Here is a 15,598-nt window from a genome sequence, read left to right as displayed (position 1 = left end):
TCATTATTATCATTAGTATTACAGAAGCATCCAGAGGCCTCATTGCACTAAATGCTGTACAAATGCATAGTAAGAGAGAGTTAGTGCCCCTTAGAACTTAAGACAAGGCATGACAAGTGGGTATAACAAACATACGGAAGGGACATGGATGGGAGGACAAGAATAACAATGATAGTAAATCTGTGTACCCACATGTGTCCTGTGTGAACAGGTAGATAGTTTCAAATTGATTGATCGATCTCAAGCCTTCTCTCCCCTTTATGAAAGAAATTGTCTTTAAAACATCAGCCAATAAAATATTTGCTGTAGCTTTGGTGCATATTGTAATATAGCTGCTTCCTTTTTTTCCCCTTTATACAGGTGTTTGTTGTATGTTTCACAGTTTTTGGAGGGTTAATGGCATTTAACTACCATCGTGAGTTCCATGTATGGGTAGTTCCTCTGTTGCTAGTTGCACTTTTTGCCTGCTTGGTAGCCCACAGCTTTTTGTCGGTATTCGAAGTGGTCATGGATGCCCTGTTTTTTTGTTTTGCTGTTGATATGGAAACAAATGATGGATCTCCAGAGAAGCCATATTTCATGGATCAAGAATTACTGGTAAACTCTTGACAGTAACGTAGACACTTTAGCAGGCAGATAAATTCAGTAATATGTTTTAATAGTGTATTGATCAAGTGGTGTTCTCGTGCCTAAGATTCACTCTTCCTCCAACTCTCCCCCCCTTAAAAACTAACCTACAATAAATGCCTTCTCCAGCTCCTTAGATGATTTGGACAAAAGGATACAAATTGTGTAATAAAGTTAACACCTCCCATTGGGTCTCCCAGTGCATCTGCTTCAGTCTTTTACACCCAGCCTCTCTGGATAAAGACCATCTTTGTTTGTGTTTTGCATAAGTTAAATACATTATTGGTGCTTAACAAATTAATAGGTGACCCAGTATGTAGAGTCCCCATCTACATCATGAAGACCTAAAACTAGAAATGTAGATGTAATGTATCTTAACTTGCATCCAGAAATGTTCCTTCTAGTTTTCAGCAGTTGTTCAGATAGCTATGGTGAGCCCTGAAGACACTACAATTTTGAACAAGCCTCATCCATGTCTGGCAAACTTAATCAGTCTCTTTCCACTGGGTTGTTTATCTGTACCATGGGAATTCCTGTGTCAGACTCCTGATGTTACATGGAGAATCATTAGAAGGATTAGGAAGACAGCTTTAGTTTAAACAAATGTTCAGTAGTTAGTGATGGTAAAAGGTGCTTTAGTTACAAAGGCATGTGGAATGTTTAAATGTACATATACCTTCTCTTTCATATGGAGAGGAAGGTTAAAGAGACAGATGTTCTTTCCGTTCATGCTGCTTTCTGGACAGGTCTGCATTTTTCCTCACATGCCATGTGACAAAGACAGTGTTACTGGTCCATGAAAAATAAATTTAGCAGCCAGAATAACCCATACAGTATGGATGCTCTCGATGGATTTCATCAGAAAAAATGCCATAATATCTGATTTGAAATGGTAGTTGTTACTTTCCTTGTAATATTCACAGAATTCAGGGTTTTTTGGGTTTTTTTAAACACCCAAACGTCCTATAAATGAATTTAACCTTTGGCCAAAAGAAGACAGTTTGGTTTTTTTGCCCCACTTCAGGACAGCACTTAACCACATGCTTACGTTCTGTCATGAATAGCGTGATACATTCCTGAGTGTGGAAACTTTGGAGTCTGGCCCTCCAAACTTTTCCTTCTTCAAATGAGAGACTTCTCCTTCTATCAACCAGAAACTATTTGCCAAATGCCAGAATGTGTATAACTTTAATTTTTGCCTCAAGAAGGCAGTTTATAGCCACTCCCTGCCTGCACTGCACTGCTGTCTACTTTCTTTCCTAATCCCTACTGCCAGACTCTCCAACTCTGGCCTTAACTCCCTGGCAAACTTGCCATGCCCTTGGGGCCAGAGGGAAATGAAGCTTTCCAGTAAGGGGGGTTGTAGAGAGAGTGCCCTGTCCTCAACAGCTGTAATCATCCCACTGACATAGCCAGTTTCCAATGTCATCCACTTGAACTAGTTAAAGGGTTTAACGCTCCATGTTAATTGTACTCCTTTTCAGTGATTCACCAGGTTGTTGATTTATATAACAGTTTAAATTTCTGGATGACCTCATCCTCTATTTCTGCTTTGTAGAGTTTTGTGAATCACAGCAATAAGCTAACAGAGTGGGGAAAAAACAGAAAGCAAAAGACCCCCCGAAACAATGAAGATGGTACAGAGCTACAGCCTATGGTGAAACAGGAACAAAGACGATGTGATGAGGACCTCAAATAACATGTCTCCCAGGTGTACTACAAGAATGGGGATAGACTGTAAATATTTATTTTCTACTTTGTGATTTCTCGCAGCAGCCAAATTGTTGAGCCCCAGGGCTTTCATCCCTTCATACTAATCACTGTTACTGACACTGGAAGCTCAGGGCCAGATTCTGGCCATGCATGGCCAGCAGTGAACTCTGCTGGTATAAAGCAGGCAGAACTGGCTTTTGTGCCAACCACCCTTCCCATCCCAAGCATAGAGAGGGATGAAGAGGCCCAGAGAGAGCATGTGGCAGGATTCCTCGCAGCCACATTGGTCCTCCATTGGCATAAAGGCTCAAAAGGCCTTAAGTGTAAATTACTGTAGTGCTAGGTTGTTCTAATTCACACTGGGACTAGTGTAGATTTCCCAATTCCCTGCACTGAGCAGTGCTCAGATGTGGTGGAGAATCTGGTTCATAGAATATCAGGATTGGAAGGGACCTCAGGAGGTCATCTGGTCCACCCCCTGCTCAAAGCAGGACCTAATCCCCAACTAAATCATCCAGCCAGGGCTTTGTCAAGCTTAACCTTAAAAACCTCAAAGGAAGGAGATGCCACCACCTCCCTAGGTAACCCATTCCAGTGCTTCACCACCCTCCTATTGAAAAAGTTTTTCCTAATATCCAACCTAAACTTCCCCCACTGCAACTTGAGACCATTACTCCTTGTTCTGTCATCTGCTACCACAGAGAACAGTCTAGATCCATCCTCTTTGGAACCCCCTTTCAGGTAGTTGAAAGCAGCTATCAAATCCCCCCTCATTCTTCTCTTCTGCAGACTAAATAATCCCAGTTCCCTCAGCCTCTCCTCATAAATCATGTGCTCCAGCCCCCTAATCATTTTTGTTGCCCTCCGCTGTACTCTTTCCAAATTTTTCACGTCCTTCTTGTAGCGTGGGGCCCAAAACTGGACACAGTACTCCAGATGAGGCCTCACCTATGCAGAATAGAGGGGAATGATCATGTCCCTCGATCTGCTGGCAATGCTCCTACTTATACAGCCCAAAATGCCGTTAGCCTTCTTGGCAACAGGGGCACACTGTTGACTCGTATCCCCTGATCCTGTATTATCTCTGTCATGTTATGTGGCTTTGGTCTATTCTAGCTTTATCCATTATTGTACTAAAGGTATTTAAGGTTTTACTTTGCCCTCAGTGTGAGGGTTCCTGTCATCTACCCCAAGACTCCCCGCAAGATATTGAACTTCATAGTGTGAATTCTGGGTAGCCTGATCCTGGGGGAAGAACCGTGTCACAGTCAGATCAATTGGCCCTTAAGCTAAACATTAACAACCTTAAAAAGGGTTAGGCAACAAACAAAAATCTCCAAAGGAAAAGAGAGCAGATGCATTTTCCTGTTTCTGTACAAGGCACTTTGGGATGCTTGTATGGGAGGGCCTACATTATCAACCTAGGCCGGCAAATGAAAGAAAGACCAGCTGATACCAGTCAGTGGGCTAGAGCTTCTCACTTCTGGCCATGGTTTAAGCTGACATTTTTGTTTGATTGTGCTTTACACTGTTTAAAAATTAGGAGGTAAAAGAAGGGAGATGCCCCCTCAAGATGCAGTTTCAGACTTAAAGACTAAGGGTCTGACTTCAAGCACAATTAACTCAAGTTATAATTTCAGTGTTACCCCTAGACTCCCATCCACACTCACAGATCTCTAGCTTGAGTTAGACCATGTCTACACTACATAGTTTTGTCAACATAAGGCAGCTTATGTCAACCTAACTAGAAGTGTACATACTGCAATGCTCCTCCCGCCACTTTAACTTGCCTGCTACACTGATGTAATAAAACCACCTTGATGAGAGGAATAGAGCTTAGGGCAACATAGTTAGAGTGATGCAGTGTCAGAGTAAACACTGCATTGCATACGTCGCCCTAAGTGGCTTCCAGGAGGTATCCCACAATGCCAACCCTGACAGCTCTGGTCACCATTTTGAACTCCCCTGCTCTGCAGCCTAGTATACAAGTGAACGCCCCTCACCTGTTAAAGCCCAGGGAAGTTTTGAACTTGCTCTTCCTGTTTGCTCCTGGTGGAGATCTCACATAGCAACTTCCCACCTGAGCATGCTGGCTCCACACAGTACCCTGCCTTGAGTACCCGGTGGTGGATCTCCTGGATGGGGGAGAGGAGGCTGTGCAGATGCAGCTCTGCTCCAGCCTCAGAAACTTGCTCGGGGAGTGGAGGAGAAGGGCTCCGATAGGGACGTACAGCAGTTCAAAGAGCTGTGGCAGGCATAGAAAGGCAAATAGTCACCTCTGGTGCGGAGCTGCAGACATGCTGCTTCTACAAGGAGGGGGCTGGGGTCAGGGTGTTGGTGAATAGCTCCCTGCCTTGAGCTCCTCTTATAGCCTTGTAGTTATAAGGCCAGCACAATACTAAAGAGCAGTGCAGGATCCAAGTGTTCTGCCACAGATGGCTGGCTCACAGGTTACCAGGGCAGTTGAAAAGCAGCTGGAAACCTAGTAGGATGCCCACGGAATGATGGGATTGAGAAACCTGCACCATGTGACATTGAACCTGCCACCATGTGACATTGCAAACCCTCTCCAAAACACCCTGTGACCAGTTACATAGTGGGATAGCTACCCACAGTGCACTGCTTTCTGTGTCAATGCAAGAGTTGCTACTGTGGATATACTCCGCCGACACAAGGAGCTTAGTGTGGACGTGCAACTGCTGTTTAATTACAGCGACTTAACTTTGTAGTGTAGACATTAGCCTTAAATGGTGCTTTATGCTCGAGCCTGTTTAGGCAGGGAAGGGATGGGATAGTTTGAGACTCAAGTGATGCTGAAGCTCAAGCTCCTAATGTTGTGGGGATGTAACAGCTTGAGTTACAAGTCATTAGCAGCTAATCCAATCACTCTGTTAATCCAATTACTCTGTACTGCTAATCAAATCACTCTGTAACTCCATGGTTTTTTTGCAGTGTGGTTGCTCTTGCTTGAGGTAGGCTAGCTCAGATGCAGTTTTTGAGTGTACAAACTCGAGTTATGTTGCTGTGAAGACAAGCTCTCAGAGAAAAAGGTTGCCAGTTGACTTTAATGGAGCTATGACAATTTACATCAGCTGAGAATCTGACTCCGTGTGTTTAGAACTCAGCACAATTGTCACCCAAGCACAAAATATAATTCTCAATAAAGCCAGGGTTGGCTGATAAATGTTCTGCAGCAGCAGCACCCATTCCACGTCCTGCTAAATTGTGTCATGCACAGAAAGAAAGTCAGTATTGTTGCCCCTTTTTGACCCAAGTGACTAGTCAAAGTTTGGGGCCTGGTGAGTGTTCCAGGTGGGAGTACAAATTGGTGAAAGCCAAGTGTTTCTTTGATGCAGTTTTGGTTGTTTACAACGAATGTACCAAGTCCTGTCTTTCTAAACATGCAGGAAACAGCTTCTTTTGCTAACAGCACCAAGAGCAGTCTTTTCAGTCTGCACCTGACCCAAAAACCTCTCCCCACGTGTCATCCAGGGTGAGGCGCCCACTTTCATCTGCTTCTTCAGCCTGTCAGTGTCACTCACTCAGGCTGCGGCTACCCTAGAGCGCTTACAGCAGCACCGCTGTACCGCTGTAGCTCTGCGGTTGTAAGGTCTCTAGTGGAGCCACTCACAGCCAGCAGGAGAGAGTTCTCCCACCGACTTAATTAATCCACCCCCAATAAGGGAAGCTCTGCTGCCGACACAGCACTGTCCACACCAGCCTTAGGGCGGTGTAACTTATGGTCCTCAGTGGGTGGCTTATTCACACCCCTGATCAACATAAGTGATAGTGTAGACATTGCCTGAGTCTATCCTCAGTTTCTGTGTGTTCTGTCTGCCTGTCACAATACCGAGGCAAACCTTCCAGTCACCCGTAGGAAGGTTTGGTCCAGCTCATAACCATATATTTGGGTGACTTTATTTGATTTATTTTCAGAGGTTGCAGACCCAGGGTAGGTCTGTGCTACAACTGCTGCAGAGGCACAACGGCAGGGCTGCAGCAATACTGCAGCAGCATCGTAGTGTAGACACTACAGCGATGGAAAGGGGTTTTCTGTCACTCTAGCAAATCCACCCTCTGAGAGACGGTGCCTAGGCTGATGGTACCTTTCACCTCTCTACATCTCCGTGGGGGGTAGGTCGACTTAACCTCCCACAGGGTGTGAAATTTTTTACAGCTCTGAGCAATGTAGCTAGGTTGATCTAAGTTTTAGGTGTAGACCAGGCCTCAGGCCCTTACACTTTTTCCATGGCATTATTGTACAGAGAAATAACCTAAGCTCTTCCGTTAGAATTCATGGTTTTAAGTTTATTGTTCTGATTATGAATGTCTGTGCTTGGTGTCTTCATTCTTTGTACTTTTGGTGAATTTAGTCAAAACCTATTGAAAAGCACAAAAGTGGAATACAAAATAGTTTCCCCACCAAAGAAAATCCTGGATACACAGATACAAGAGTGCACAATCCCCCTTTATTTTCTTGAAAGATCACATTTTACAAATATTTTGACAAAGTTATCTGGGCCAGTGCTACATATTTGATTCCCCCCCCCCCCCCGTTGTAGACTTGAATTTGAGATTGACCTTGAAAGCATGCAGGCTAAGCAGTAATAGCAGAAATTCAGACAAAACAAAGTGAAGGTTACAGATACGTTGGGACAAAGTAATTTTTAGATGTGTAAACCCTGGTTTGTACCTCTTGCACTGAAGAAAAAATTAGAGATTTAATTGTTTAATTTTTTTATGTACAGTAATGGATTTTTCCAGCATATCTGATTTTATTAAAAAATGTAAAAGTATTTATGATGTTTTATAAAAGTTGAATTAATAAACAGATCTCCTGTAAGGTTTGTGGTGCTGCTTAAAAACCGTAAGTTGACAAAGTCTAAGAGCTATCCTTTTGGTATCGGCCCTTCTTGATAAGTCAGCTGATGTGACCCACCAGTAATTCTGTATGCACCTATATGGAAAATATTGGCCAGTAGTCCCTGGGTCAGTTGATGCACTGAATTGTAAAGAAGGTTCTTTTAGATCATTCCCATTTGGACCATTTAATATCCCTTAATAACCCAACCCAACCCCCCCTCCCCCCGTTGTAGACCCAATTAAGGAGCAACATTGAAGCTATTGGAAGGAAATTATCTCCAGTTTCCCTCAGCCAAGACAATGGCTACGAGGTATGGGGATTTGTGGGAGGTCGGTCAGTTGTTTTTTGGTTTGGGGAGGGGTTTTTTGTGCAGGTGGATGGGTGGTTTTGGTGAGGAATGGTTTTAAATAGAGGAAAATTATGAACAGCACTTTGGCTCCTCTCTACACGGCAGATGAGGGATAAATCCTCTAGATATACTAATGTTTGTAAATAAAAATGAACAGACATTTTGTATGTGACAGAAAGCAGGGAAAATAAGCTGGGCTCTTTATGTTGATCTGAGATCATAGGATTAAATGGCATAGAGAGGCAGACGTGATTGGACAGAGGTTGAGTATTAGGGTGAAGAAGTAGATGTGGACGTTTCTGGCATAGAAGTGGTAGTTTGGGGAGTGAAGGAAATTACTTCATGGAGAGCGAGTGAAAAGATGACAAAGGATGGAGTCCTAAGAAGACTCTGGGAGAGAGGAGGAGCCTCCAGAAGAGATGCTGAAGGAGTAGACAAAAACTTTTAAATAATAATAAAACCCTCAAAGAGCATCAGGGAATGTCTTTTTATGCACAATTGAAGTTTCATTGAGCTCTGGGGTTGGGTTTGGGTCCTGGATGTCATACATTTTCATGAGGTCAAAATTTTCTCATTCTGTGAGATACATGGATCCATTTTTCTCTTTTGGGAGGAAATTGGAGAAGATTTCAAAAGATCAGGATATTATAGTGAGTTTTTTAAATTCACGTAGATCTAGATCTGATGTCGATATTTACTCAGTGCTACACAATCCTTTTTTTCCGCCCCCCCCCCCTTTCTTCCCCAGAGCTGCTTGAACTTCCTGTTTGAGGGCAGGATTGAGTGGGAGACGAGAAGGTGTCTCTAGCAGAAATATACAGGCAGTACAGATGGTTTCAGTCTATGAGCTGGAACGTTTCTGCAGGTAAGAGAAAGTTCCTGTCTTTGCTGCCCTAAAGAACAAACTCAGAGGTGGAGGAGGACAGTTTGTTTAGTAACTGAGGAAATATCAGAGGCAGCAAAGGCAATTGGTGGCAATTCTCTTGTCTTCTAATAAAAATTGGTGAGACCATTCCACTGAAATCTATGGATTCTTCCCCCTCCTACCCCCACCATGTGAAAAGGAGACTTAGACATTTCTGTGTCAGCATTTCCTTATCTCCCACCTTTTCAGCCAGACATTAACACTCTCTATAGGTTTGGGGATCCATACAGGGGAGGGGAGCACGCAGTGGGTGGGATCATCCCTAGAGGCTGTATATAAGGGATTGCAGGGATGGCCACTGGCTGTGAAAGCCCTACTGCTACTGGGGTGGTCAGAGACACAGGTCCTCTATGAGGATGGACCCAGCTTCCTGCTTGTCCTAGGAGAACTTAAGGTTTGGGGGCAGGCCCTGCAGCCTTTTCCATGTGGGCAGCAAGCCTGGCCTGAAAACCCATGCACTGGGGAGAAAATTCCACAAGGGAAATACTGTGGAGATTTCTTCCCCTTTAGCCCCCTACTGAGGTTCTTCCCTTGGGACAGGGCAATTGGGTCCAGCGTTGGGAGAGTTTAGTACAGTAGAACCTCACAGTTATGAACACCTTGGGAATGGAGGAGGTTTGTAACTCTGAAATGTTTGTAACTCTGAACAAAATGTTATGGTTGTTTTTTCAAAAGTTTACAGCTGAACATTGATTTAATACATCTTTGAAACTTTACTATGAAGAAGAAAAATGCTGCTTTCCCTTAATTTTTTAGTAGTTTACAATTAACACAGTACTCTACTGTATTTGCTTTTTGTGTCTGTCTCTCTCTCTGCCACCGCCACCTGATTGTGCACTTCTGGTTCCAAACGATGTGTGTGGTTGACTGGTCAGTTCGTAACTCTGGTGATCATAATTCTGAGGTTCTGCTGTAAAAGGAGAATGACCCAAGTGGCACATACCTCAGCCAGACACCGTGAAAGCTTCTCCAGTCATGTCTATACCTATGTTCAGCAGAAGTATATCAAACTATGCTGGTATTTTGTGAGGCGGCCTAAAATTAGTTCATTTACTTCACTTCAGGCTCCCAGAAGTGAATTCCTACTATGTGAGAGCCTGCCCCTAATAGCTGCTCTATCCAATTGGCAAAGACAAAGGCTAACAGACTTTCTCACCTATCTTTGATAAGATATCATTAATGATTCATTTGTATTCTATCTTTGTCTCTGAGTATCTACCCTACCTTTAGATGGTGTCAGGACAACTTCATATAGGGTTAGTCCTGTGACCCAATTGTTAGATCAGCAGCCTTCAGGCCAAACAGAGGACAGCATGTACTGTACTTAACCCACTCAAGAGTCCTTCCTAATTAAACAGCACAGACTTATTTTAAAGGTACATGATCATCTTGAAAATAGTCCTTGACTGAAAACTTAGTGACCATGATAGATGCAAGCAACCCCTAGTATGACTATAACTTAAAGAAGTTGATAGATTTTTTTTCTGTCATGTAAGTTTGTTGTGTGCATTTAATAGCACTTTATGTGTAATCAGTTTCTCTGTTGCTGAAAAGACTTCTAAACAGCAATAGGAAAGTAGAAAATCATTTATAAAATTTTATTTTACAAGAAATTTAAAAATAGAAAAAAACTTATGACCTCCCACTTAAAAGATGCTATGTCAGAAACTGGAGTATAGTTTATAATGGTAAATTTAAAGCCGTGCAGGGACCTTAAAGCCAAAGAAAAGGAGACATGATCTTTAAGTACAGTATCTTCCATAGTTGTTTGCAGTGGAGTTGTAGCCATATTGGTCCCAGGATGTATGAGAGACAAGATGGATGAGGTGGTAATTTATTAGACCAACTTCTGTTGGTAGAAGGTACAAGCTTTCGAGCAGTGCAGAGGTGGTCTTCTTCAGAACCTGAAGAGCTCTATCTAGCTTGAAAGCTTGTACCTTCCACCAACAGAAGTTGGTTTAATAAAAGATACCATTTTACCTATCTTGTGTACATTCCTATTTTAAAAAATTGAGTGCTCTAACCCCTACCAAAATTCAGAAAATCTTAAGACTTCAGAAACCTGATAAGTATCCATGGCCATTCAGTATCCTACCAAACAACATATCGTTTCTTCTCAAAAGAAAGTCCTGGATTTTCAGTTCGTGTCTTATAATAATGTGGATAGTCCCTTAAACTTGTACAGTGTTATTACAAAGGAAAGATTTTTCCTTACCCTGAAGAACTTGAGTATGTTAAGAAAATGTGTGGAGGGATTACTGACTAGCTACCTTTTCTCACTCCAATATGTTGGAGGACAGTTAAGCTATATTGCATTTAATTCCCAGACTAAGCTAACAGTAGTCCTCTATCATTGTTTCATCTCCATGTTCTCCCACAGACGTCTTTTAATGGTTTCCTATTGTTTGAGTTTTTGGTTTATCTTATGCATTGTGTCATCTTTCCATGGCTACATCTGTTAGAAGTGGGAAAGGAAGGACAATTCTAGAGATTAAGCATTTAAATAGGAACATGAGCTTTTGTGTGAAAGATACACTTCCCGAATACATTTAACTACATCTTTCAAAGAATGCCTAATTGATCATTTTCAAAGGTACTTTAGAGCACTTGAATATCAAATGTTGTCAGGTGCAACTGCCAACTTAATGCCTTTAGTCTTTTGATGTCCTATATTCCGTTGCCTTTACTTACTTTTCACCATTTATGCTGTTTACGTGTTGCTGTAAAACTAGGTTGGTCAGTTTCATTTTTTGCAGGCTCTTAAAAGTAAAATCTGATCCCAATATATGTCTTGGCTCTCCATTCCTCTGATCTGCTACATTAAGAGGCAGGACCAAACCTGTTGCGTGTGGCTAGAGTGGGGTTGGGCTTCCCTTCTAAAGAACTCTTCAGAGAGACCACTTCCAAAAGGACTATCTTAAGAATTGATAAACAAGTTATAACAACATTCCCTTAATTTTATCAGTCTACAGAACATAATGGAGCCAGATTAAGACTTAAATCACAAAGTTAGGAGGGTATCAGTTACTGCTGAAGAATAGCTTTTTCCTCAATGCAAGGCCCGTGCTGCTAAATGGAATTTCCATGAGTCTGGATGAGTAAGGGCCTTGACTCAATAAGTCTTTCTAGAATGGTAGAGGGAAGGAAGGTCTGTTTTGAAAAACATACCTTCTCATCTAAGACCAGCTTTAAGACATTGTGGTGAAGGCTGCAATGCCACTGCCCTTACAGTACCTTTCCTGTGAACAAAGGTCTTTTTAAAATTTGGCAGTTGACAGGCACTCACACTTCGTAGTGGGGAACTTTAAAATCAGAAGGGATGTTGCAGGTAAGAGTCTGTACTGGAGTCTGTTTCGGATGTACAGCACTAGTGTGGTATGTACAGGTCTGCCACATGGAAGTCATGAGCATGACAGTACAGCATTAAGTGACTGACATCAGGATTAGTGTATTAATCAATTTTAGTGTATTTCAAAGTACATGAATTTGAAATACAATTGTACACAAAGCATGGGCTTTTAAGAAAACAGGTAATGACATTTGTGACTGTATGTATGTACCAATTAGTTAGCTGGTACGAAATTTATAGTTTATTTTAAGCACTATGTGGGTATTCCCTCATGCCTAGTGTGGACTGTCCACTAAATTCAGAGTCATGATACCTTAAACTACTGAAAAATGAAAACTTGTGTTTATAGATTGAGGAAAGTGATTTGCATATTACATGCTAATTAACTTGTTCCCTGTTGCATCATAATGGAGAAAATAATTATATGTATTTGAGTCTGATCCTGTACTATTGACTTCAGCTGGACCAGGATTGTGGTCCTAATGAGCAAGGTAAGTTTATTTAAAAAAAAAAAAAAAAAGCAAGCTCCAGGAAACTAATCCATATGACATAACTGACATAGTAGTCATAATACTGCTTTTAAGCATTTTGTTTAACATGATAGGTGGGCACTGAGATGAATTACTTTCATAGGGATTGAACTCCTATGCTGTCTTATACAGAACTAACTGCAGTAAAAATATAGTTCACAGGTTTGATGGACAGTTCTTTTCCTCCCTTAATATGTGAAATGGTTATTTTTAATTCTGTTGACTCAAGCAGCTACTTCAGGATGATTTGTTAGACATAAATAGCTAAGCTAGAGTCATCAGGCCAGCTGAAAATGTCTGATATCAAACCATATCAAAAGCAAACAGCAGGAACTCTGTAACAAACAAGCAGTTTCTCTCTCTTCCTCAAGGAAGGGCCCTTCACAAGCTCAGGCTGCTTGCTTATTAGCATGACTCTTTAAGTACTCACATCAAAGACCCCATCTACAGTTTAACTGTCCCCCTTCCACTGCTAATGTTGGCACAGCCTTGTTAGCATCCCTAGGAGCCCTAGTGTTAGGCTATTGTTAAAGTGGTTAGAGAAGGCAAATAAGATAGGCCTGGTCTACAGCTACCTTGCTCAGGGGTTTTAAAAATCCACAGCCCTGAGCAACAGTTTGGCCAACCTAACCCCTGGTGTAGACAGTGCTAGGTTGATGGAAGAGGTGGATTACCTACACCAACAACAGGCAAAGCCTTTCTGTCATAAGTATGTCTACACTGAAATGCTACAATGATGCCACTGTAGCGTTTCAAGTGTAGACAAACCCTTAGTGTTGCTTCTCAGTAGTCTACACAGAGGGAGATAGCCTTCTGTTCCACTCACAAATAATGCCCTTTTTTTTTGGTTTGCTGGCAGCTGCCTAAGATTCGTATGCTTGTAGTTTTTGAATGCTACACTTAATGCTCTGGCAATTTGTTAAGCGTTAGTTGAAGCACCACTTCTGAGTAGCAGATATAGTATGAATATACATGCTGCCATGTCAAGGGTATAGGCCAAACCAGAGGCTCTGTTGTAATTCTGGAACTCCTCATTGTGTTGAGAAATGAACTCTCCTATTCCCAAATTGTAAGATTCTGGATTTTGTAATTGCATTTTCATCATAAACTGCTATTCTCCCCTCCACAGATTATTCTCATAGGGGTCAATACAAACTCCATGTTTCAAGTTGATGTCTGCTTCATACCTAGAGGCGTGAGGGGGAATGAGCGAGGGTAAGCAGAGCAGATTCCTGCAGAATGTGTAGTTAGACAATATTGCTCTCAACATTAGGGAGGACCACCTAGTGAAACCCTACAGATGCTCCACCCAGTAGCTCATGGGATTGGAGAGAGTATTCTCTTCTGTATGCTGCTCCCAGTTGGGATCTGCAGGGGCAGGGGACCCCCTCCCTTTCTAGGACTCTAATGTTGAAAAGAACATTTCATACTCTGGCCTGACATAGATCCACTAGAATTTTTTTCAGAACATTTCCTGAGCTGTGGGGGTTCTAGATTACCTTGACATAGCCAAGAATAAGATTTGGGAATAATTTCTATGGTAACTAATGTTCTAAGCATCGTAATGTAACAAATAAATGAGACATCAAAGTCATGCACCTTCAAGAAAAAAATATTTATAAAAATACAATGGGATCAGTTTATGATGAGAAATGTGGCAATAAATACAGTTCAAGGAAGAAAAAGCATTTCTACATGGATATATTATGGCACATACAATAAAAATAAATGCACCATCAAAACATGGGACTTCTGTGGGCTCAAGGACTTTGTACAAGCTCCCTTTTTAGTAAGACAACTATTCTAGGAGTTTGGTCAGTTTAGATAATGGAATGAATACACAATCACAAATGCACATTTATCCTGTCTACTGTCTGACTTTAAAAAAGCAAACCATACTGCAGAAATAAAGTAATTATTTACTAATATACTGCAGCTTAACTTTTAGCATTTAACATAAGCATGGAAGTCTTTTCAGTGTTCCATGCAGAAATTAGGTAAGTACTAAATAAGTAAAAGGAGGGGTGGATGTGGTGTGTAAATACCTATTTAAGTAGGGGATTGTGAAGATGCATAGATCTTTATTAAAAGAATTGGCTGTACAAGAGTACTCCCCTTTCACAGTATTCCTTTTTACTTCATATGCAGTTATTGGTTATGCTGTAGATTACAACTGTTACAGCACTAAAGGCAACTAGAAGAGGGAAAAGGCAGAGAAAGGAAAAAGGAATGTATGTAAGGCAATCTTTCTTTAGGAACATTAAGCATAGTGTGTAGGAAGACGGGTAACAATTCCACAAGGCTAGTTTTGTTTTTACTGAATAAAATAATGGACTAATATACTGAGCATGTGGTTCAGATCTAATAATCAATGCCCTGGTCACTGTACTGACCATGGTAATCTCTTTGATAGTCATCCTGGTACTCGCCATGATAGTCATCTGGATATTCTGCCTGATAATCACTATCGCTGATTTCTGACCCATTAGTTCCTGTTCCTTGGCTTCCATTATGAATTACAGGTTCTGTTGGAGCAGCACAATATTTCGGGTCATACACTTGTCGTCCAAGCCCATACACGCTCATTCCCTTCTGGGAAGCCACTTTGTTAGTACCCATTTGTAGTGAAATAGTAGAGTTGTCCACTGGCTGTAATGTGAGCTTCTGGTCATAAATATCTCTTCTGGTGCCTGGTGCCAGCATCCCAGCCTAGTGAAACAGGATAATAAAGTAATCATTATGGTAAGGATACTCTAAAATTCAGTTAAGAATCCTGACACTGAGTTCTGTATGTACAGCATCCACTTGTACAAGCTGAATGGAAAAAGTGACTTAAAATACAATAATATTACAGGACCAACAGTTAACACCTACTAAACACAGCAGTGAAAAAGGTTAAGCTATAGCTCTACAACCCCTAGTAGGAAGGCCCTGCTGAGAAGCCCAGCATGCCCCCTTTTGGATGTTGCAAAGGGAATGGTGGACATTCAACCAGGATACTGCCCAGGGAGCTGTCTTTCATTTTGGTTTTGGCTAGTGAGTATGTGAAATGAAATTTCCCCTTATTTTTCTGACAATACAGCCAGAAAAAGGGGCTGGCTGTAGGCACTGTTTTTTGTTCCCTCTAGTTCTTTTCAGCAGGAAGTAGATCATGTGCCCACAAGAGACTCAGCTCTTGAATCATTGCAAGGATGCACTACTGGTATTGTGCCCACCCCAAGGTCTCAACTGAAGACTTCCT

The 15,598-nt window shown here is 41.7% G+C and overlaps 2 protein-coding genes across 3 annotated transcripts in view; one reads left to right on the top strand and one right to left on the bottom strand.

Annotated features, from left to right (window-relative positions):
* SLC44A3 (solute carrier family 44 member 3) overlaps nucleotides 1–7,174 on the top strand; it is a 73,790-nt gene extending 66,616 nt beyond the window's left edge. For both annotated transcript variants that reach the window (XM_073356997.2, XM_073356996.2), the window contains exons 14-15: nucleotides 361–597; nucleotides 2,186–7,174. In XM_073356997.2, the coding sequence (XP_073213098.1) occupies nucleotides 361–597; nucleotides 2,186–2,326 (378 nt within the window). In that variant the 3' untranslated portion in view covers nucleotides 2,327–7,174. The remainder of the gene's footprint in view (nucleotides 1–360; nucleotides 598–2,185) is intronic.
* Nucleotides 7,175–13,957: 6,783 nt separating this feature from the next.
* The window catches only part of CNN3 (calponin 3), a 53,542-nt gene continuing 51,901 nt past the window's right edge, over nucleotides 13,958–15,598 (bottom strand). The window contains exon 7 of the mRNA XM_073356995.2: nucleotides 13,958–15,066. Coding sequence (XP_073213096.1) covers nucleotides 14,719–15,066 — 348 coding nt within the window. The 3' untranslated portion in view covers nucleotides 13,958–14,718. The remainder of the gene's footprint in view (nucleotides 15,067–15,598) is intronic.

Source organism: Lepidochelys kempii, chromosome 8 (genome assembly GCF_965140285.1).
Source record: "Lepidochelys kempii isolate rLepKem1 chromosome 8, rLepKem1.hap1, whole genome shotgun sequence".
In the NCBI taxonomy this organism is placed as follows: domain Eukaryota; kingdom Metazoa; phylum Chordata; order Testudines; family Cheloniidae; genus Lepidochelys; species Lepidochelys kempii.
This window is presented reverse-complemented; position numbering and strand designations above follow the sequence as displayed.